Raw genomic sequence first — 18,562 nt, 5'->3', positions numbered from 1 at the left:
TGAATAGCAAGATGTTGTTGATAAAGATCTTTATATTGACTTGTGATGTTTAGCCCTAGATATTTAAACTGATCTGCTAAAATAAATGGGAAGGTGCCAGTCTAGTATTGTGTGCTGGAGAGTTCACTGGACAAAGCACACTTTATTCACACGAGTCTGAGTCCTGATATCTTGTGAAACAATGCAAGGGCTGTTAGGACTGCTGGCCCAGAATGCACTGGGTCAGATATAAACAGGACCATACCATCTGCATATGTGCTGTTAGGACTGCTGGCCCAGAATGCACTGGGTCAGATATAAACAGGACCATACCATCTGCATATGCTGATATTGTGTGTTCAAGGCCTTAACTGATAATCCCCTTTATCTCTGATACATTTCAAAAGTGAACAGCCAATGGCTCAATGGTGACAGTATAGTGCCATTGTGACGGATGGCATCCAGTTTGAAGGAGTGAGTTTGAAATAATGTTAAAACAAACAGAGTCTTGTGGAGTAATATAAAGTAGTTTGATCCATGCACTTATATTTGGGCAATGTGATGAAGAGGTCGTCTCATTCAAAGATGTCAAATGCTTTTTCTGCATCCAAAGATAATAAGATGTGAGGGACGTCCGGCACATCTACCGGCCAGGATGCCTCCTTAAAGGAAGACGTGTGTCTTCTCTTCTTTAAACTGGGTAGAATATCAGGACTTCTAGTACTCTCTAAATGTGTGGCTTACTTTTGTATGGTCAATGATTTTATCTCAATATTTGTTGGTAATTTCTGTTATTGTGTTGCAGACTTCCTGCTTGTAGACTTATTGAGTTGTCAGCTTTCTCTCTGTGTTCATAGTAATGTCACAGTTTAAAGATGAGGTGTTCCATTTCTTTTGTTCTCAAAAAATTCTGATTGTAAACCCGGTCTTTACCTATAAAGTGCCTCATTTGGAGACCTGACATATTATTGATCTATTCTGGTAATTTCATTGGTTAACTCTGAAGCCTTCATGGTTTTCTAATTTAGTTTTAAATATATGAAGTAGGGCGGCACAGTGGCGCAGTGAGTAGCGCTGGTGCCTCACAGTTAGGAGACCTGGGTTTGCTTAGGAGACCTGGGTTTGCTTCCCGGGTCCTCCCTGCGTGGAGTTTGCAGGTTCTCCCCATGTTTGCATGGGTTTCCTCCGGGCGCTCCGGTTTCCTCCCACAGTCCAAAGACATACAGGTTAGGTGCATTGGCGATCCTAAATTGTCCCTGATGTGTGTGTGCGCGCCCTGCGATTAACTGGCGCCCTGCCCGGGGTTTGTTTCCTTTCTTGCGCCCTGTGTTGGCTGGGATTGGCTCCAGCAGACTCCCGTGACCCTGTAGTTAGGATATAGCAGGTTGGATAATTGATGGATGGATAGATATGAAGTAATCCTTCTTCTTTAAGCAAATTACCTTTTGCTTTAATGCCAGCCCTGAGTCTGTTGTGATCCTTCTGTACCCACTGTGCCCATCTGGACTGTGTGATATTCGTCTTTACTGTCCACGCTCAGTCAGATTGGATGGTGACCGCTGGTGGACTGCAGTCTTCAAGTCACTCCACAGATTTTCACTCAGGATTCTTTTCTATACACACGGTAGGTAGGTAGGTATGTAGGTAGATAGATGGATGGATGGATGGATGGATGCACTACTTTGACAGGTTACAAGAGAGACACAGCTGTATGAAGAATTCCAGAGTAGCAGTAAAGTAATTCCAAGTGGTGAGAGATGTCTTCATGGGCAGTTAGTCTGCAGTGAGGAGTGTGGTAGGAATGACAGCCTGGTTCATCTTATTGGCACCTTGGTAACACTTCACTGATTTGCTAAAACACAAAATCACGCACCCCCCTATTGTGGGACAGGCACAAGGCTTTTCACAATATAACTTTGAGCTCCTACTTGTTTGTATTTGGTGATCTCTGCTTAGCTGACCCGCCTGAAGATATCAGAAGAACAACTCAATCCTGGATTAGAAATAACTGGAACTTCTTTCTCTTTCAATCCCTCTGCAGTGTTCATAAAGATGGCTGACAAGTTCAGAGTATCAGTGAAACTCGCTGAGGATTTCTGTACCATAGAAGAATCCGCACATGTCAGTGGAGCAGATGGCCACACAGGTAGGCGCTGTACACCTACTTTATATACATAAAATAAATATAATTATTATTATTCTGTCAAGGCAGGTAAAGTAGGACTTTGATGTATTGTGGTGTTTTGAAGTGTAAGGAAGTGGAATGGCTGGCTGATGTTAATGAATGAATTGTTTGCTTCACCTTCTCACGATGAGCCATTTCATTGAGATTCCCAGTTTATTGGTCCCCTCTCTCTGTGAATTTTGAACCTTCATGTCGTTGAACAGTCTGCTCACTCTTTCTCGCTGTAAGGCACAGTTGTGCTCTTGTTTGTAATTTAGACAAACACTTTTAAAAGCTAAGAGTGAACTTGTCACAGCTCTCGCTGTTCGTGTCACACACTGGTGACTAAATCTGAGATAGCCAAGTTTTGCTCGTCTGCTCAGAGTGCTAATTTAACATGGCAGAGGAGAAGCAGTCTGACTGACATCAGGCATTTCCAGAGGTGCCCCATACTGTGTGGTAGGTGTTACTGTCACGCCAGGTTCAAGTGAGTAACTCCACCTCGAGTAGATTCATTTACTGATGCCGTGTCTTTACTCGCCGGTGGTCAGTGTTTGGTGTGCTCTGCCTCAGTTCACTTTGATCTTCACCTCTTTGCTGTGTCCTCTACAAGTTCATAAGGAAAAGTGTGACTCTGATGTGACAGATACATCCACAAGAGATTCATATGAAGAACGAATCCTGTTCAGAGTACGTTCAGTCACATGCACACAGGACGAGAAGTGAAGAGCTGAGGTTAGAGCTAGTGGTCCTCCTTCATGTTCAGGGGGAGTTTTAGAACGTGTGCAGCCCCAAGACCTTTAAATCCACAAAGAGAGAGCGTGAGAGATGTTTTCAAGGAGAGGTGTAGCTTCTGGTAAGAGCATCACAGATCACTTCTTGCTCAGGTGGAACCTCCTTACAGAGTGTGAATCCTCTCCCCTCAGCTCCCTCTCTGGTGGTACTCACATACCCTGACAGGGCTGACCATCATGACTACAATTTCCAAGGTGCCCTGCGGGTGTACAGATGGCAGCTGTACTCGAGGGATGCTGCTACCTGGCGTCCTGGGGAAATAGATGGTCCCAATAGACAGTCTTTCCTTATCCCTCTATTACACCTTCCTGGCCAGGAAAGGCACCTGCAGCCAACCTAACCGGGGCGCCTGTCCATCCAAATCCTTCCCTTATGGCTTCGTGTCCAGGTAGGCGATAAGGTAATGCCAGTCCATCCACCTTGGCACCGACACTGGAGAGCAGCAAAAGGCACAAAAACATCATCTGTGACTCTGAGCGACACAGTATGCAGTGTCAGTGCATCTGAAGGATGGCACCATTTTTACTACCCAGTGTCCCCGTCACTGCACTCGGGCATTGGGTTCCACGCACAGACCAAGCGTCCCCTCCTGGTTTCACCAATACTTCTTCCATCAGCAGTAACCCAAGCTCTTCCCAGATGGTCTCCCATCCAAGTCCTGGCCAGGCCTGAAGATGCTTAGTTTCAGGTGGGTGACCTCTTCTGAAGGGCAGGTGCTGTGGTTTCAGATCCACAAAGAGAAAGTGGTGAGTTCTCAGCTGTTAACTTTAAGATAGCCATTGTAGAGATTTTCAGTCATTTTGGAGAGTGGGGGTCCTGGGTCCCCTCAGAAGGCTCCTTAGAGATCAGTGAGTGTGTGCGCCTCTCTGACAGAATACGAAGGTGCAGCTCGTTTTTATAAAGGAATTCTAACACCTCATGATTGGTTTAAAGTCACTTCCAGTCACAAAATCAGGACCTGCTCACAGTCAAGTTATTCTGTCTATCTCAGCGCTCATTCCTTGAATTACAGCTCTTTGTTCTTGCTGGAGTCCATTTCATGCCTTGTGACTCAAGATGTTTGCTGAGTGGCCTCTGGAAAGATGTCTGATTTCCACCTTTATCATCAGATGAACTACCGGCAGATTCTGGTGGAGTTCAGTCACTTAGTTTGGACTGTTAGTGAGAGAAGGCACAGCTGGACGTCCACTAAATCTGCTACCTTAACAGGCCTGGTGGACCTCTAAAGCCTAGAAGAATGGCCAATGCCCACTTTGTTCATCATCAGGTAGTTCATGTGCTCGTCTGTCTGTGATCTCACTCCACCTTTCTTGTCTTGCAGCTCCAGTGCCTCAAGTTAGAGCAGAATGGAGAGTCAACCTTGTGAAGATGATGAAGATCTTTGGTGTTCTCCTAGTGGCCGGCCTCATATCCCATTCTGTTTACTGTAAGTATCCTCTGTACTGACGTGGCATTGAAAGTGAAGGAAATGTGAATGCTTTGTGTATTTCTTATATATGCAGTCATTGGCCCCTTTATTAGGAGGACTTGCTCATTACCTCAGAACAGATAATTATGTGTCTGTAATTCAGTGTACACAGTGGGGTCATCTGAAGGAATAACAGGCTCAAATGAAGATGAATTGATGGGGTGCCAACCTGGCCATTCCTGTTAACTTCGAAGTCCAAACAGAAACAAACTCTCAATGGCATAAAAGGAAACACAACTATTGCCACAGTAATAATGTGACTGGCATTAATTAGCTTTTTTGTTTGCCATCTGAAAGCCACAGAGGTTCTTAGCTCTGGTCGCTCTGGATAGACGTGACACTTCCTTCTGGGATGTCAAGATCTTAGAGCCCAAGGACTGGAAGGTGTGGAGTCAGTTGCCCTCACTGGGCTTTTCTCTGCACTTTGGTGAAATAAAAGGACAAGACAGTTAGCCACAGCGCCCCCTCCTGGCCCGGGTGGTATCACATACCTTTGAAGAACTTGGAGGGTGAGCTTCTGATGATCATGTGTGACAATAGCAGTTGTGACCTCATGTAAAGCTGAAGGTGAATAGAAATCTGAATGAGCTACTTAAACACAGCAATGAGATTTATTAAAGGCATTTCTTGCTACAAGTCCAAATACCACAAAGCTTGTCAAGACGCAGACGGAGGGTCAAATGTAGGCAGTTTAGAGAACAACATCAAATCAAAATGAGAGAACAACAAACCAACTACAAAACTCAGGTTAATGAAAGAAGAAAAACCGAAAAAGAATCGCAGACTAACTTCAGAGTAGTGAAGCTCAGAGGATGGCTGTCTCAGGGGTTAATAATACACCACGCTGGAGGAAAGGTCTCCTTTGAGCTTCTTCGTTTCTGTCCCCTGCCCACCCATCAAGTGACCACTGTGTTATATTCATACACAGGAGCGTCTGGAGGAACATTGTGATGTCTGCTAATTTGAAATGTTTCACCTTTTTGTTCTGTGGCATATTATGACATTTTAATGTGCTGATTTCATTTGGCTGTGATGCCATGTTGTTTCTCAGTGGGTGCCAACATGTTGTGGTTTTGTTGCCTAAACGTGTCATTCTGTTGGGTGAGCAGTGCACACTGAAAGTCACAGTCAGTGACACAATCATCACAATGACATTTAAGCTGCCATCACACTTTTGTGTTTATCAAAGATTACAAGACCTTATTACTTAGTAACTCTTTATTTTTAATATTTCATATCTTGATATTTTTGTCTTTTACCTTTATGGCCTACTGATTGTCTGTCCTGATGCCGAACATAAATGACATCTAAAAGGTGGGACTGGCTGTAGGTGGGTTGGCTATAATGTTAGTGACTGTGCCCCCTCTCGCCCTGCAGTGGCATCGCTTACCTCTGATAAACCTGGATGGAGATCCTCTGACACCGAATATCATAAATTAATCTGGGAATGACTTTAATGGCAGAAGATATTTTACTATTTCTACATTTTTATCAAAGCATAACCCTTCATAAACTAGTTAAACAGCAAGTGCGTCTGACCAGCTAATGTTTAAAACCACTCTCATGTTAAAGATGCTGTTATAAATACTAAGATGTAGAGGCTGACACACCTAATAATAAAGCCACCCCTTAATGGGTGTGTTAAAGTAATAATGACAAATCTCTCTCCATATCTCAGGAAGCCTAACCTTTCTAATTGCACTGTGCCACTCTTACCAGCTGCTGCTCTTGTGCCATCCCCATTGTGTAGCACAGCCAGGATCGCTGATGGTCCTTCCTGTGACAGATGTCAGGTCACACTGACAGGTAATCTAACCTTAGACACTGTGTAAATATCCGACTATGCCGCTCAGTTTTTATTAAGACACTAGGAATTCTTGACATTTACAGACAATAGCACACAGGTGTCTTTAAATTGGGCTGTGAGTAAGCACACAATGAAAGACATGGCAGCAATTTCAGGAAAACAAAAGGAACTTGTATTACACAAGAAAAGGTTTAACTGGTCTGCCAGTTGTTGGACTGATTCTGCCATGTTGGTAGATTTCTGACTACGCTACCTGTTGTCGGACTAAGTAAGCACAGGACTCAGACTAAATGTTGAGGTGTCAATCAGGTCACCCTGTTTACTTTAAATAAAAAAAATGAAAACAATAGGCTTGCCTCAGATGAGACCAGAAGGTGATATAAGAACACACATGCGTGACACACTGTGCCATTCTGGGTTACGACCTACTAGAGGGTCATGTGGACTGTTTGAGGTCAGGTGAGGACCCTGGATGTTGAGACTTGACACAAATAACAACTGTAATATGAGCGCTATATAGCGCCCGACCCGGCACAGACTGAGGCAGAGGCACGTGTAACACAAACAGTTTCTTTTATTTTTCTTCAGCCATGGGGCACGCCTTCCCCGTGTCCCACAGGCCCAACACAGTCCCACAAGCACTTAAATAACACACAAACCACACTTCTTCTCTCCACCACCACCACCACTCCTCCTCCTCCTCTGAAGGAAAGACTTGTTAACGTAAGTTCTGAATGTGTCAGAAACTACAGTGATCTTCATGACAGCCGAGATACCCTGCAGTCTCAGTATACAACTCTGAATGAGAAACACGAAGAAGTGACCAAAGAGTACATTAATCTGCAGGAAAGATTTATTAACGTAAGTTCAGAATGGAAAAGTAACTACAGTGATCTTCAAGAAAGCTGGGAGAATTTACAGCTTGAATGCAACAGAAACAATAGTGAATTTCAGGAAAGACTCTTTAATGTAAGTTCTGAATGGAAAAGAAACTACAATGATCTTCATGAGAGCAGAGATAGCTTGCAGTCTCAGTATACAACTCTGAATGAGAAACTTGATGAAGTGTCCAAGGAGTTCAGTGATCTGAAGGAATTCTACTGCGATGCTACAAACACGTCTCCCGGTGAGTGCTCTGCTGCAGGGTTAGTAGACTGGGGGCTCCTTGCTCATCTAATCCCTCATTTTTCATTTGCTCTTTTGTTTCGTTTTCCACAGGAAACACTTGCTCTGTTTGTAAACCAGGTTGGGTCCTCTTCAGTTCTAAGTGTTACTTCGTCTCCAATAATAAACTGACCTGGAATGAGAGCCGTGATTGGTGCGAGACAAGCGGTGGACGACTAGTGAATATAGAAAGTTCTGACATGCAGGTATGTCATTTATGCAGGTGGATTTTAAATGTCTGTCTTCAAACTGTATACAGTAATTTAAACTGTCAGGACAAGAGCATTAAAAATAAAACTCAATAAAACTAAAAAAAAGTGCATCTCAAGAACAATCCCAGAAGATCTAAGCTGAAGTGGACTCAGCTCAGTATGTTATCCATCTTACTAACCGAGAATGCTAAACCGGATGATGGACGCAGGCACATCCGGCAATGGGCCGTAGCTGCAAAAAGACGTACTGCGCAGGCGCAAAAAGAGTCCGCGAGAGTCGGCTGAGGAGCCGAGAAAGTCGGACAAAAGAGGGCGAGAGAGGCGGATGAGGGTCCGCGAGAGGCGCAGGCGCAAAAAGAGTCCGCGAGAGTCGGAGAAAGGCGGACAAAAGAGGGCGACAAAGGCGGATGAGGGGCCGCGAGAGGTGGACGAGACCACAGAAAAAAGGAGTGAGCACATACAAAAAGTAGTCACAGAAATGAGGCGCAACGAAAAAAGGAAAAGGCACATAAAAAAGTAGTCAAATGCGGGCAAAGCACGAAACACATTGCACACAAAACTAAACACACCAAAAAAAAAAGAACAGACGAGCGCACAACAGCAAGGCACGACCACACCCCCCCACCCTACCGGCACTGGACGGGACGGGACAGGACACACACCAAGAGGGGGATTCAACAAGCCCATGGAAGACAAAAAAAAAGAACACAAAACCACCCCACAGACCCTACAAGCAAGGGACGGGACACACACAAAGAAGGGGATTCAAACAAGACACAGGAACACAAAAAGAAAGAAGACGCTCGCGCAACAACAACCCCCCCCCCACACATCCATAAGAAGTGACACCCAAAGCCACATATTCTAAAGTGAACGTCGACACCTTCACACTAGGCAGCATAGGTGTCGGCATAGGTGTCAGCATAGGTGGATGTCCTTTCAATAAAGCACTATTAACCGTTCAACTGCAAAAAAGGATACATATTAACAGTGAGTGCGATCCTCCTTATTACTTATCCATATTTCGCATGCTGAGAAAGAAACAAGTCATGAATACACGGTCACGGGTACAAAACGATTCGCGTGTCAAAGTGCTGCATCGAAAGAAGCACGATTTCAAACCGAAAGAGCTCGCGTATCAGACAAACAAAAAAGGGAGCGAAGAGACAGAATAAATGAACGGAGACGTGAACAACGCGCAAATGAACTGACAGACAAAAAAAAAAGCAAGACGCGAAAAGCACCAAGCTCAAATGACCGACATACAAAAACGGACAAGGCTCGATACAAACAATGCACGGCGTAGACTGAAACGGACTTTGCGCAAAGCGGAGGCGAATAAAAAAAAAGAATAAAATAGCGCGTCACAAATAATGGACATGCAACAAAAAGGCAATCAAACGCAAAAAGAAAAACATGCCCATCGCGGACATCAACACCACACACCTGTTAAACGCTTACGCCAAATGGCTGAAAACGCCTTCAATAAGGAATCCACTATTGAGGAAAATTCATTGGGATTAATGAATGTCATTTGCAATCATTGTCATTCACTTAACTTCACAGAAGAAACAACTGGCAATACAAATAATGAATTTACACGTTGTTGTCAAAAAGGTCAGATTAGACTGCCTCCTTTACATTCATATCCTGAATATCTAAAGAGGCTTCTAACTAACGATGTGCCTGAAAGTAAAAACTTTATGAACTGCATTAGATCCTACAATAGTTCATTTGCTTTTGCATCTATCGGAGTACATATCAGGCCACCAAAAGGCAATGGCCCATACTGCTTTCGCGTATGTGGACAAATATTGCATCGCATTGGAACAGTGCACCCTGAAACGAATCAACAACGCAAATATGCACAAATCTACATCCTAGATCCAGATGAGGCAATCTATCAACGCATGAACCTTCCTGAAAACAAACAATGCACAGAGCTTACAATGAGAAACGTCACTCATGTCATAAACAATCACCCATTAGCTAAGTCTATAAAAATGCTACATGAAGTTGAAAAGGAGGCAAAAACAAAAGCAAATGCAGAAGGTATAGCGGCAACTACAATTGCTTTGGTCTTGATAAAGGACAAAGAACAAGATCCAAGACGATACAATCTGCCCGTCGTTAATGAAGTGGCAATTGTCTTTCAAAGTAAAGATGGTGAGCCTCCATTTCACCGAGATATTGTTCTACATTTACGTCCTGATAAAAACAACACACCTACATTCCAACGCATAGACATTTGCTTTCCGCTTCTTGATACTTTAACATACCCCATATTATTTCCAACTGGACAGGAAGGATGGAGTGCTACAATTTCAAGAATTAAAAAACAGCAGGCACAGAGACGATCACGTGTATCCATGAATTTATCTCAGACGACTTAGTAAAAGAGATATTTGGAACAGCAATCACATTAGACCAAATACCCCTTTTAACACAACGCACTATATTATGTCCAAAAAATATTAATGTTAATCACATTAATAACCAGGTCATTTCATTACTTCCTGGAGAGACACAGATCTTTCTAAGCTCTGACAAAGTTGACTCTGATGACAACAATGAACATATAAATTTCCCCTTAGAATATTTGAACACTTTTAACCCAGCCGGATTACCACAACACAACCTTGCCCTTAAAAACGTAACAATAATCATGCTATTTATCTATCTATTAAGAAACCTTAACACAAAACAGGGTTTATGCAATGGCACACGGTTAGTTGTCAACACCATAACACGCAATGTTATTCAAGCAACAGTTCTTACATGTGCTGTTCTCATTCCTAGAATTGACCTTACGAGTTCTGACCTAGATTTACCTTTTACATTGAAACGGCAACAGTTCCCCATTAAACCTACATTTGCCATGACCATCAACAAATCACACGGACAAACCATGCACAAGGTTGGCATCTACCTCTCTGAACCCGTTTTTGGACATGGACAACTTTATGTTGCCTTCTCACGTGTTCGACGTTCATCTGACGTTAGACTTAAAATTATAAATGATCCATGCCAAGGAAGACTCATTCAAGGACAAGACACCATCTTTACTACTAATGTTGTATACAAAGAAATATTCCAATAAAACATTAATATATGCCAAACACTCTATTTGTTATTTCTATGCGCATCATCCAAAGCTGCACACTATTCTATATCTAATTCATACATCTCACTCTTTGTCATGTCCCAACGCCAGGGGTTGGCGAGCGAAGCGAGCAGGGGGCGGAGCCCCCTAGTTAAAGCAGAAATGTCTTTCTTTAGCAGATTCCTCCAATGGATCTGGAGAGTCTGTCAACACATTTCAAAGGCTCAGAGCGACTGCCATTGTTATCAAAGTCTCAGAGACTCTTTGTTTAGTGCTGACTGTGTGAGAAAGTAAAGATTCTCTCAGAGGACTCTCTGCGTCTTCTTCATTCGCTACAACTGACGCCATCAGACGTGCTGTGAATCCTAGATTGCTGTTTCTTCTTTCTTGGCTCCAGGAGCTCTTAGAGTTGCCATTTCTACGTTACATTTACATGCATTTATGGTTGGATATTTGGGAGATACGTAATGGACAAAAGGGTCACTGGTGATGAATTAGTCAATTAGTATATAAAGCAATTTAAGATTTGATTATCATTTTTTCTTTTTTTTTTAATTTTATTGATGTTATTGTAATCATTCCATAAAAATATATAATTTTTTCATGAAAAGCACCAGGGACCTCATATATAAACGGTGTGTACGCACAGAAATGTTGTGTAAGAACGTTTCCATGTTCAAATCGTGATGTATAAAACCTAAACTTGGCGTAAAGCCACGCACATTTCCACGGTACCTCATACCCTGTCGTACACAAGTTCTCCACTCGGTTTTGCAGACTGGCAGCACCCAGCGTCAAAGCAGTGCTACTGTTCCTGTATGGTTATCCTTTCTTTTCCTGACACGGCTTTATAAATACACTGAAATTAAACACATATTGTTTATTAGTTTAATGCATCTGATTGTAATTAACCTGTAACAATATACTGGTCCACGGAATGGTCAAACTATTCTAAATACCATAGCTGCTTTTGCATTGTTACTCTCACTGCACCTTCTTTTTCTTCATCTTTCAGCTACTCCCATTAGGTGTTGCCACAGCGGATCATTTTTTTCCATATTACTCTCACTGCACCACTCGGAGAAGCTGATCGGAAAGAGAATTATCGGTATACAGCATCAAGCACATGCTGCCTCAGCCTTGCTTCCTATTTGAACTGCTTCTCACACGGCAAACACTTGAAACCTTTCCTGTACTGACCTCGCGGTTCAGAAACAGTTTCATCCTAAGAGCTCTAAACGCACTCAATCAGTCCATCAACTGCTCCTTGTAGAATTGTTTGTACTTTAAGTAAGTACAATCACCTCACTGTAAACGTGCAATACAGTTACAATATTGCACAACCTGAGCCACTTTATAAAGAGCATATTTACATATGATGACGATATAATTTTTAAGATGAAATGCAGCAAAATATGTTTATTATACAGATAAAACTTTAACTTCATTTAAATAATCTATATTGTTAATAATTAAAGGACACACTGTTGCTACGCTAGCAAGGATCTGGCGCTTCGCTCATGGATTGTTCCTGCCGTGCCCTATATGCTTCACTGGGACTGGCGTGAAGGATAGAATAATTAAACACATACTACGAAGATATTTCAATGTTCCTTAAAAGTTCTGAAGAATCGGTGTTCTAAGCTTACAGATGGCTTAACGTCTATTACAGAGCTGACTGTGTGGCGATCGGTTACTTGGAGAAAGTAAAGGAAGGACAGGAATTGGAGGTTGGTATGTTTGAAAGAGACAGTACTGCAGGGGCGGCCTTAGGCATGTGCAAACTGTGCACCTGCACTGGGCCGCCAAATCCCAGGGGCCGCCACGCCAATATATATTAGATATAAAGCAGAAAGAGAAAATAACAACACAGCTAAAAACGCAGCAGAAAATTTCAGCAAAAGTTAAACGCTTGTGTCATGAGCATGAGGCGGCTATGTAGTGTCCACAACGGATGTGGCCATCCGGCGTGCATAAGATACCATATTGACATTGGCGGGCGAAGGAGCCACCGATTCTTTCTCTGCCCAGGGCCATCACGAGCCTAGAGCCACCCCTGAGTACTGCTGCAAAAAATTATTTCATGGAAGGTCGCGCACAGTCACTGTGCCACCGTGTTCCAATGTTTAATAACGTGCTTTAACTCCTATCATCATGAAAATGATAGGACTTACACATCTCAGTATTTTAGTTATTCACAGAGCTGTAATATCACGAATGTAATGGATTCTGTGTCCTGTCGGAGAAAGAGAAAGATCGTTTTAAGAAGAACATAGTGATTCACACACATAGAGTACATAGAAGAACACATACAAAACAAAGCATTTAACGTGCTACTTTAGTTACAATGGGATTTCAGAAACTAATAAATTGAATGGTTTTAAGATGAAGTTTCTACACACGCCGTTATGCATGAGGCCCCTGGTGACCAATTCATCGCTCCAAATAAAACCCAGAATGCCACTGAACTGCCCTTCTGAGGTGATAGGCCCCTGTTAAGACCCAAATCAGTACAAATGTCTGCAGATTCTATCATTGGTTGATTTCCATTGGGGCGCTGGGGTTTTTGTGAGATTTCCCCCAGGGATGTCGTATTTAGTATCCAGTATCTCTGTTACCACACTGACACATTATTTGTGTTGGACATCACTGCCATCTGCTCATGTGACATAAGAAGTAACACAATAGCTCAGTTTATTATAAAAGTAGGCGACACACTGAGCTTTGTCTGATTGTTACATTTATAAGTGAGACTCAGGCCAGTTTATATTAAAGTAAAAAAGGAAGTCAAATGTGTTTGATTGATTGTGAGTAAGAGAAGACAATTCAATACAATAAAGACACATACAAGTTCAACTGTACATCAACTTCTTTATTTCATGTTTTCTTATCAGGGCTTTTTAAAAAGGAAAGCTGTTGTCACTCAATTTTATTTTTGGATTGGCGGATATAACATCAGTAAAGAAAACAAATCTACCAGGATGGACGCCGGACCTGTGACATCCAAGAGGTAAGAAGACTCCTTTCAGTCGAGACGTCTCACTTTGACTGAATGAGCTCCAAAACCGTATTAGGCAGGAGCAGAAAGGGGGTCACCTACAGATGACACTTTACTGTCATTAGAGGTGATAAACACACTGTCTGCTGTCTTATTTGATAACATAAAACAGATGAACGGACATCACAATAATTTGTGCCTTTCTGACATTATTGAATCACACACCATTTTTGTATAAATATCACATAAATATGGCCGGTGACTGCTGACTTCACGTTTAGCGACTCCTTTCCCTAATCCTGCCAGGACTGCTGGCCTCACACATGTAGTCATGAATGTCGTTTCTCAGAGCTCTGAAGACAATAATGAAATACGTTACAAATGACAAACGCTGTGCAGTGCAGTAAACCAAACTACAAGGAAATAAGTGAGAATGTCATTTCTGAACTTAAACACACGACTGAGGTGCCACGAGGCCACAGGGTGCCACAGGGACAGTGATGAGCCGAAGCGGCTGAGGTAGGAGTGTGAATGGACACAAAGTGGATTACTGCGGGTGTGATAGCTGACATATAATAGGCAGATTATGGGATGTTGTTGGTCATAAAGAGTCCACTTCTCCATACAACTCTACTCCTGCCTGCAGTATCCAACTGGGGGAGCTGCACACCATCCAGACAGCAAAGAGCCCAAAATCTGCCAAAAAGCCAGGCTGGCACAGGGCAACCAAACTCTGAAATGAGCCGAGTACCATATACTTGGTCAGAACTTCATCACGCTGCCCCACATTCATCTTCATGTCTTATTAATGGTGTAAGTACAATATGATGACTTGTCAAATTTTAGTTCATGTTATTATCATGTACACTCTTCACAATTCACGTATCCCACAGAGCAGTGAGAACAGTTCAATACCAAGAAGAGACGAGGAGTCCAACACAACACATGAAATGTGACAGCAGATGAACGATAACAGACACAGGTGGGCTGTCATCAGCATGTGTCGTCACGTGTAGTGATGGTGTTTCATCTGCTAGTAACAGAAGGCTTCACTCTCATTTCCTCATAGATGTAGTTACGCAGGTTTGGTTCTTTCTTTTGGGTGGCACACTGGTAGCACTGCCACACCGCTGTAAGATGACAAGGGTACCCCGGTCCTCCCTGTGTTTGAGTTCACATGTTCTCTCCATGTCTGTGTGGTTTCCTCCTGGTGCTCCACAAACACACACATTCAGTGGATTGGTGATGCTAAATTGGCCCTGCAGTGTGTGTCTCTCTGCCTGCGATGGACTGGCTCCCTGTTCAGGGATTGTTCCTGCCTTGGGCGCCTGTTCAGGATGAAGTGGGTTTAGACAATGGAGGGACCACTGGTTCTTTTAGGTGATGTGTTCAGATGTCTTCATTTATAAACTGAATTGTCAGCAGATGATAAATTGTTAAATGGTATTTGTATGTATTAGTTTAGGTCAGATGTTGAGCCGTAGTGTCTAATGAGCTCTTAAATGAGGTCAAGAGACACCACAGCACTGATGGCCGCTCAGAGAAGAGCAGAAGCCACTCTGTAATAAAGACTAACGAGACCATGAGGCTTTAGTAGAATAGAAAAGGCCAAGTCTTCAGAATCATCAGAGGCCTGATAAAGTGAACTAGTCAGTCGTGTGTCTGAGGACGGCTACTGCAGATTAGCAGAAGTGTATTCAGGCAGAAAGCAGGAAGCAATGGCAGCATTTCTAGACGTCAGCCTCAAAGTCACGTCAATCAACACGGAAAAAACGGTCAAGTTACACAAATCACAATGAGGGCTTTGACGTATTCATTCATTTTACAAAGATCAAGTGGTTTTTGAACCCAGCATTACTAATTTTATGTAGTGGGATATCTAAGAAACCATCAAAAGTGTGTCTGCTAATGTTCAGAGACCGTTGTGCTAATATACAGTACCTTATATATATCTCTAAAAGTAGAGTTGTGTCATTTGAATCAGAATACACGAATGAAGAGTTTGTTAGCTGAGATACAATCTTCAACAATGACGACCCTGACTCAGGGTGGGGTGGGTGTTGGGGGGTCATCGTCCAGTATGGTTTCTATTATGAGTGTACTTCATAATTTAGTTTAATTCACCCACCATGGCTAAGTCAGGCCCAGCCTGCCCGTGTCCAGTGAGGATTGAATTTCAGTTTATTAGCCACACTGCTGACTTACAATCCTCTGTGCTGCACAGCCTGGTGGCCTTCATCTGTTTAATGTCTGAAGTCAGGTGATGTGTGTGAGGCTACGAGGTCAGTCAGGTCAGGAGAAGGCCTCACAGCTCCTCTTGTGTTTCAGAGCCAGCGATGACTACAAACAAAAGTGTTTGCTGATAAATCTGCAGATGAACAAGGTGTTTAACTACAGCTGTGAAGATCGTAATTACTGGATCTGTGAGTCTGCTGCATTTCCTCTTCGTACTTAAACTGCTATCAAGAGTTCCAGTCACCTGCCAGAGCCGCTGTCTTCAGGAATCGTAAGGATCACTTCATCAGTAAATCATAGACTGCTAGTCTGAGCCGAGTCCAGACGGTCACCTCACTTTGTCATGTAGGTGACAGAGGTAGTGAGTGACAACATACTCTACATACAGGACTGGGAGGACATAAAATCTGACATCTTATTGTAATCTCAGTGTTGGTCTGTGTCTTCTTCTCAGTTCTGACTAAATAGACCCCCGGACCCTGAACTGCACATGGTGGTTAGAGATAACTGATGAAATGATAAAGCTTCATTTACATATGAGAGGAAATGCACAGTTCTGATTTTTATAAAACAATTTTATATTTGTGTAACAAGCAACACATTGAAGTCCTTTCAGCATTCAGTAAAATGAAGATACGTCACCAGCCTGTGTCTGTCTTGAGTGATGTGATAAAGTATTTACCCCCTTCCTGGTATTTTCTGTTTTTACATATTTTACACAACGCATGGCCTCTGACCTTCAGAGAAATGAAATATTAGAAAAAGGAGACCTGAGGAAAGACACAATACAGTTTTTAAATCACTGCTTTCTTTATTCAGTGAACAAAGTTATTAATCCAACACCTCAGTGACCGATGTGAAGGTGTCATTGCAGATCAGAGTCTCAGTGCTTGGCTGGTGCAACTTTAGTAGCAGTAATGAGAACTAAACACTCTGTGATTTATAATTTGACATCAGACGTTCATGAACATAAACTGTTCATGTCAGCACTTCCGTTAGTACAAGTTAGCAATTTGACGAGGCTCAGAGGCTGTTTGGATGTTTCTTCTGGAATCCTCCGAGACTTGTTGCTCTTTTCTGAATGTTTTTGACATGATGGCTGTCCCTGTGGTGCTGTGGAGTCACAGACCTTAGCAATGGCTAACGCTTTCCTGATTTCACTTGCGTTTTCCTTCATGTCATCTGAGATTTCCTTTGATCTCAAGACTCAGTGATCTTCTAGAACCTTAGGGTGACAACTTCACTGTCAAGGCAAGTGACAACATATGGTGACGTTTAGATTTTATAAGGCTGGCTGTATCTTGTTATCAATGATCTTTGCTCAGCTGTTTGTGTGACTCACTAAAGAGACGATTCTCTAACACATGGCGATACAGCTGTGGGGTTACTTTATTACTTCAATATCTTAGGCAGGCAGCAACTTATAAATGGTGTGATACGTTTACTCTGATTCCTGTCATCGAATATTACATTTGGTCTAAAGATCTGAAGCCATTCGTTATGACAAACATATAGAAATGGAGAACATCTGGAAGGGAGCAGAAACTGAACATCACTGAGCGTTTATCACAATCAGAGCTGCCATCGTGACGAGCATTTACTACCACATGACATGACGTCTATTCTGTGTTATTAATGTCTGAGTCTTAACACAAGTTTTATCACTTATGGACTCTCATAAGCCAACTGCTGATGGTTTGACTTTTTAAGAGTGACGTTTCCCATTCCAGTCTGTCTCTTGAGTTGATATTTTTAATTCTATTCATATTGATGGTTTTCTTTTGTTTTTGATTGTCACAGGTGCTGAACTCTATAATTTTAATTCCTTTTATATTTTGATCTCCAGTAGTTTTAATTTTATATCGTACATTATATATTTACATTTTTTAGATTTATTTTAGGGGTGCATCTCACATTGCATTGATCTTTATTAGATTTGATCTAATTTGATACATTTTATTTAATTTAATCTAATACATTTGATCTAATTGTACTAGGGGGCTCCGCCCCCTGCTCGCTTCGCTCGCCAACCCCTGGCGTTGGGACATGAGAAAGAGTCAGATGTATGAATTAGATATAGAATAATGTGCAGCTTTGGATGATGCCCATAGAAATAACAAATAGAGTGTTTGTCATATATTAATGTTTTATTGTAATATTTCTTTGTATACAACATTAGTAGTAAAGATGGTGTCTTGTCCTTGAATGAGTCTTCCTTGGCATGGATTATTTATAATTTTAACATTAACGTCAGATGAACGGCGAACACGTGAGAAGGCAACATAAAGTTGTCCATGTCCAAAAACGGGTTCAGAGAGGTAGATGCCAACCTTGTCCATGGTTTGTCCTTGTGATTTGTTGATGGTCATGGCAAATGCAGGTTTAATGGGGAACTGTCGGCGTTTCAATGTAAAAGGTAATTCTAGCTCAGAACTTGTAAGGTCAATTCTAGGAATGAGAACAGTATTGTTAGCATGTGATCCTGTAAGAACTGTCGCTTGAATAACATTGTGTGTCATGGTGTTGACGACTAACCGTGTGCCATTGCATAAACCCTGTTTTGTGTTAAGGTTTCTTAATAGCATGATTATTGTTCCGTTTTTAAGGGCAAGGTCGTGTTGTGGTAATCCGGCAGGG

At 42.3% G+C, this 18,562-nt stretch overlaps 2 protein-coding genes across 34 annotated transcripts in view; one reads left to right on the top strand and one right to left on the bottom strand.

Annotated features, from left to right (window-relative positions):
• The window catches only part of LOC127527375 (CD209 antigen-like protein E), a 381,022-nt gene extending 364,862 nt beyond the window's left edge, over positions 1-16,160 (top strand). Inside the window, exon 8 of the mRNA XM_051925977.1 lies at positions 16,019-16,160. Within this exon, the coding sequence (XP_051781937.1) occupies positions 16,019-16,145 (127 nt within the window). The 3' untranslated portion in view covers positions 16,146-16,160. The remainder of the gene's footprint in view (positions 1-16,018) is intronic.
• LOC114641392 (C-type lectin domain family 5 member A-like) overlaps positions 1-18,562 on the bottom strand; it is a 1,576,682-nt gene that overhangs the window by 1,141,426 nt on the left and 416,694 nt on the right. The window lies entirely within an intron of this gene.

This window comes from Erpetoichthys calabaricus, chromosome 4 (genome assembly GCF_900747795.2).
Source record: "Erpetoichthys calabaricus chromosome 4, fErpCal1.3, whole genome shotgun sequence".
In the NCBI taxonomy this organism is placed as follows: domain Eukaryota; kingdom Metazoa; phylum Chordata; class Cladistia; order Polypteriformes; family Polypteridae; genus Erpetoichthys; species Erpetoichthys calabaricus.
Note: the sequence above shows the minus strand (reverse complement) of the source record. Positions and strands in the feature narration are given on the sequence as shown.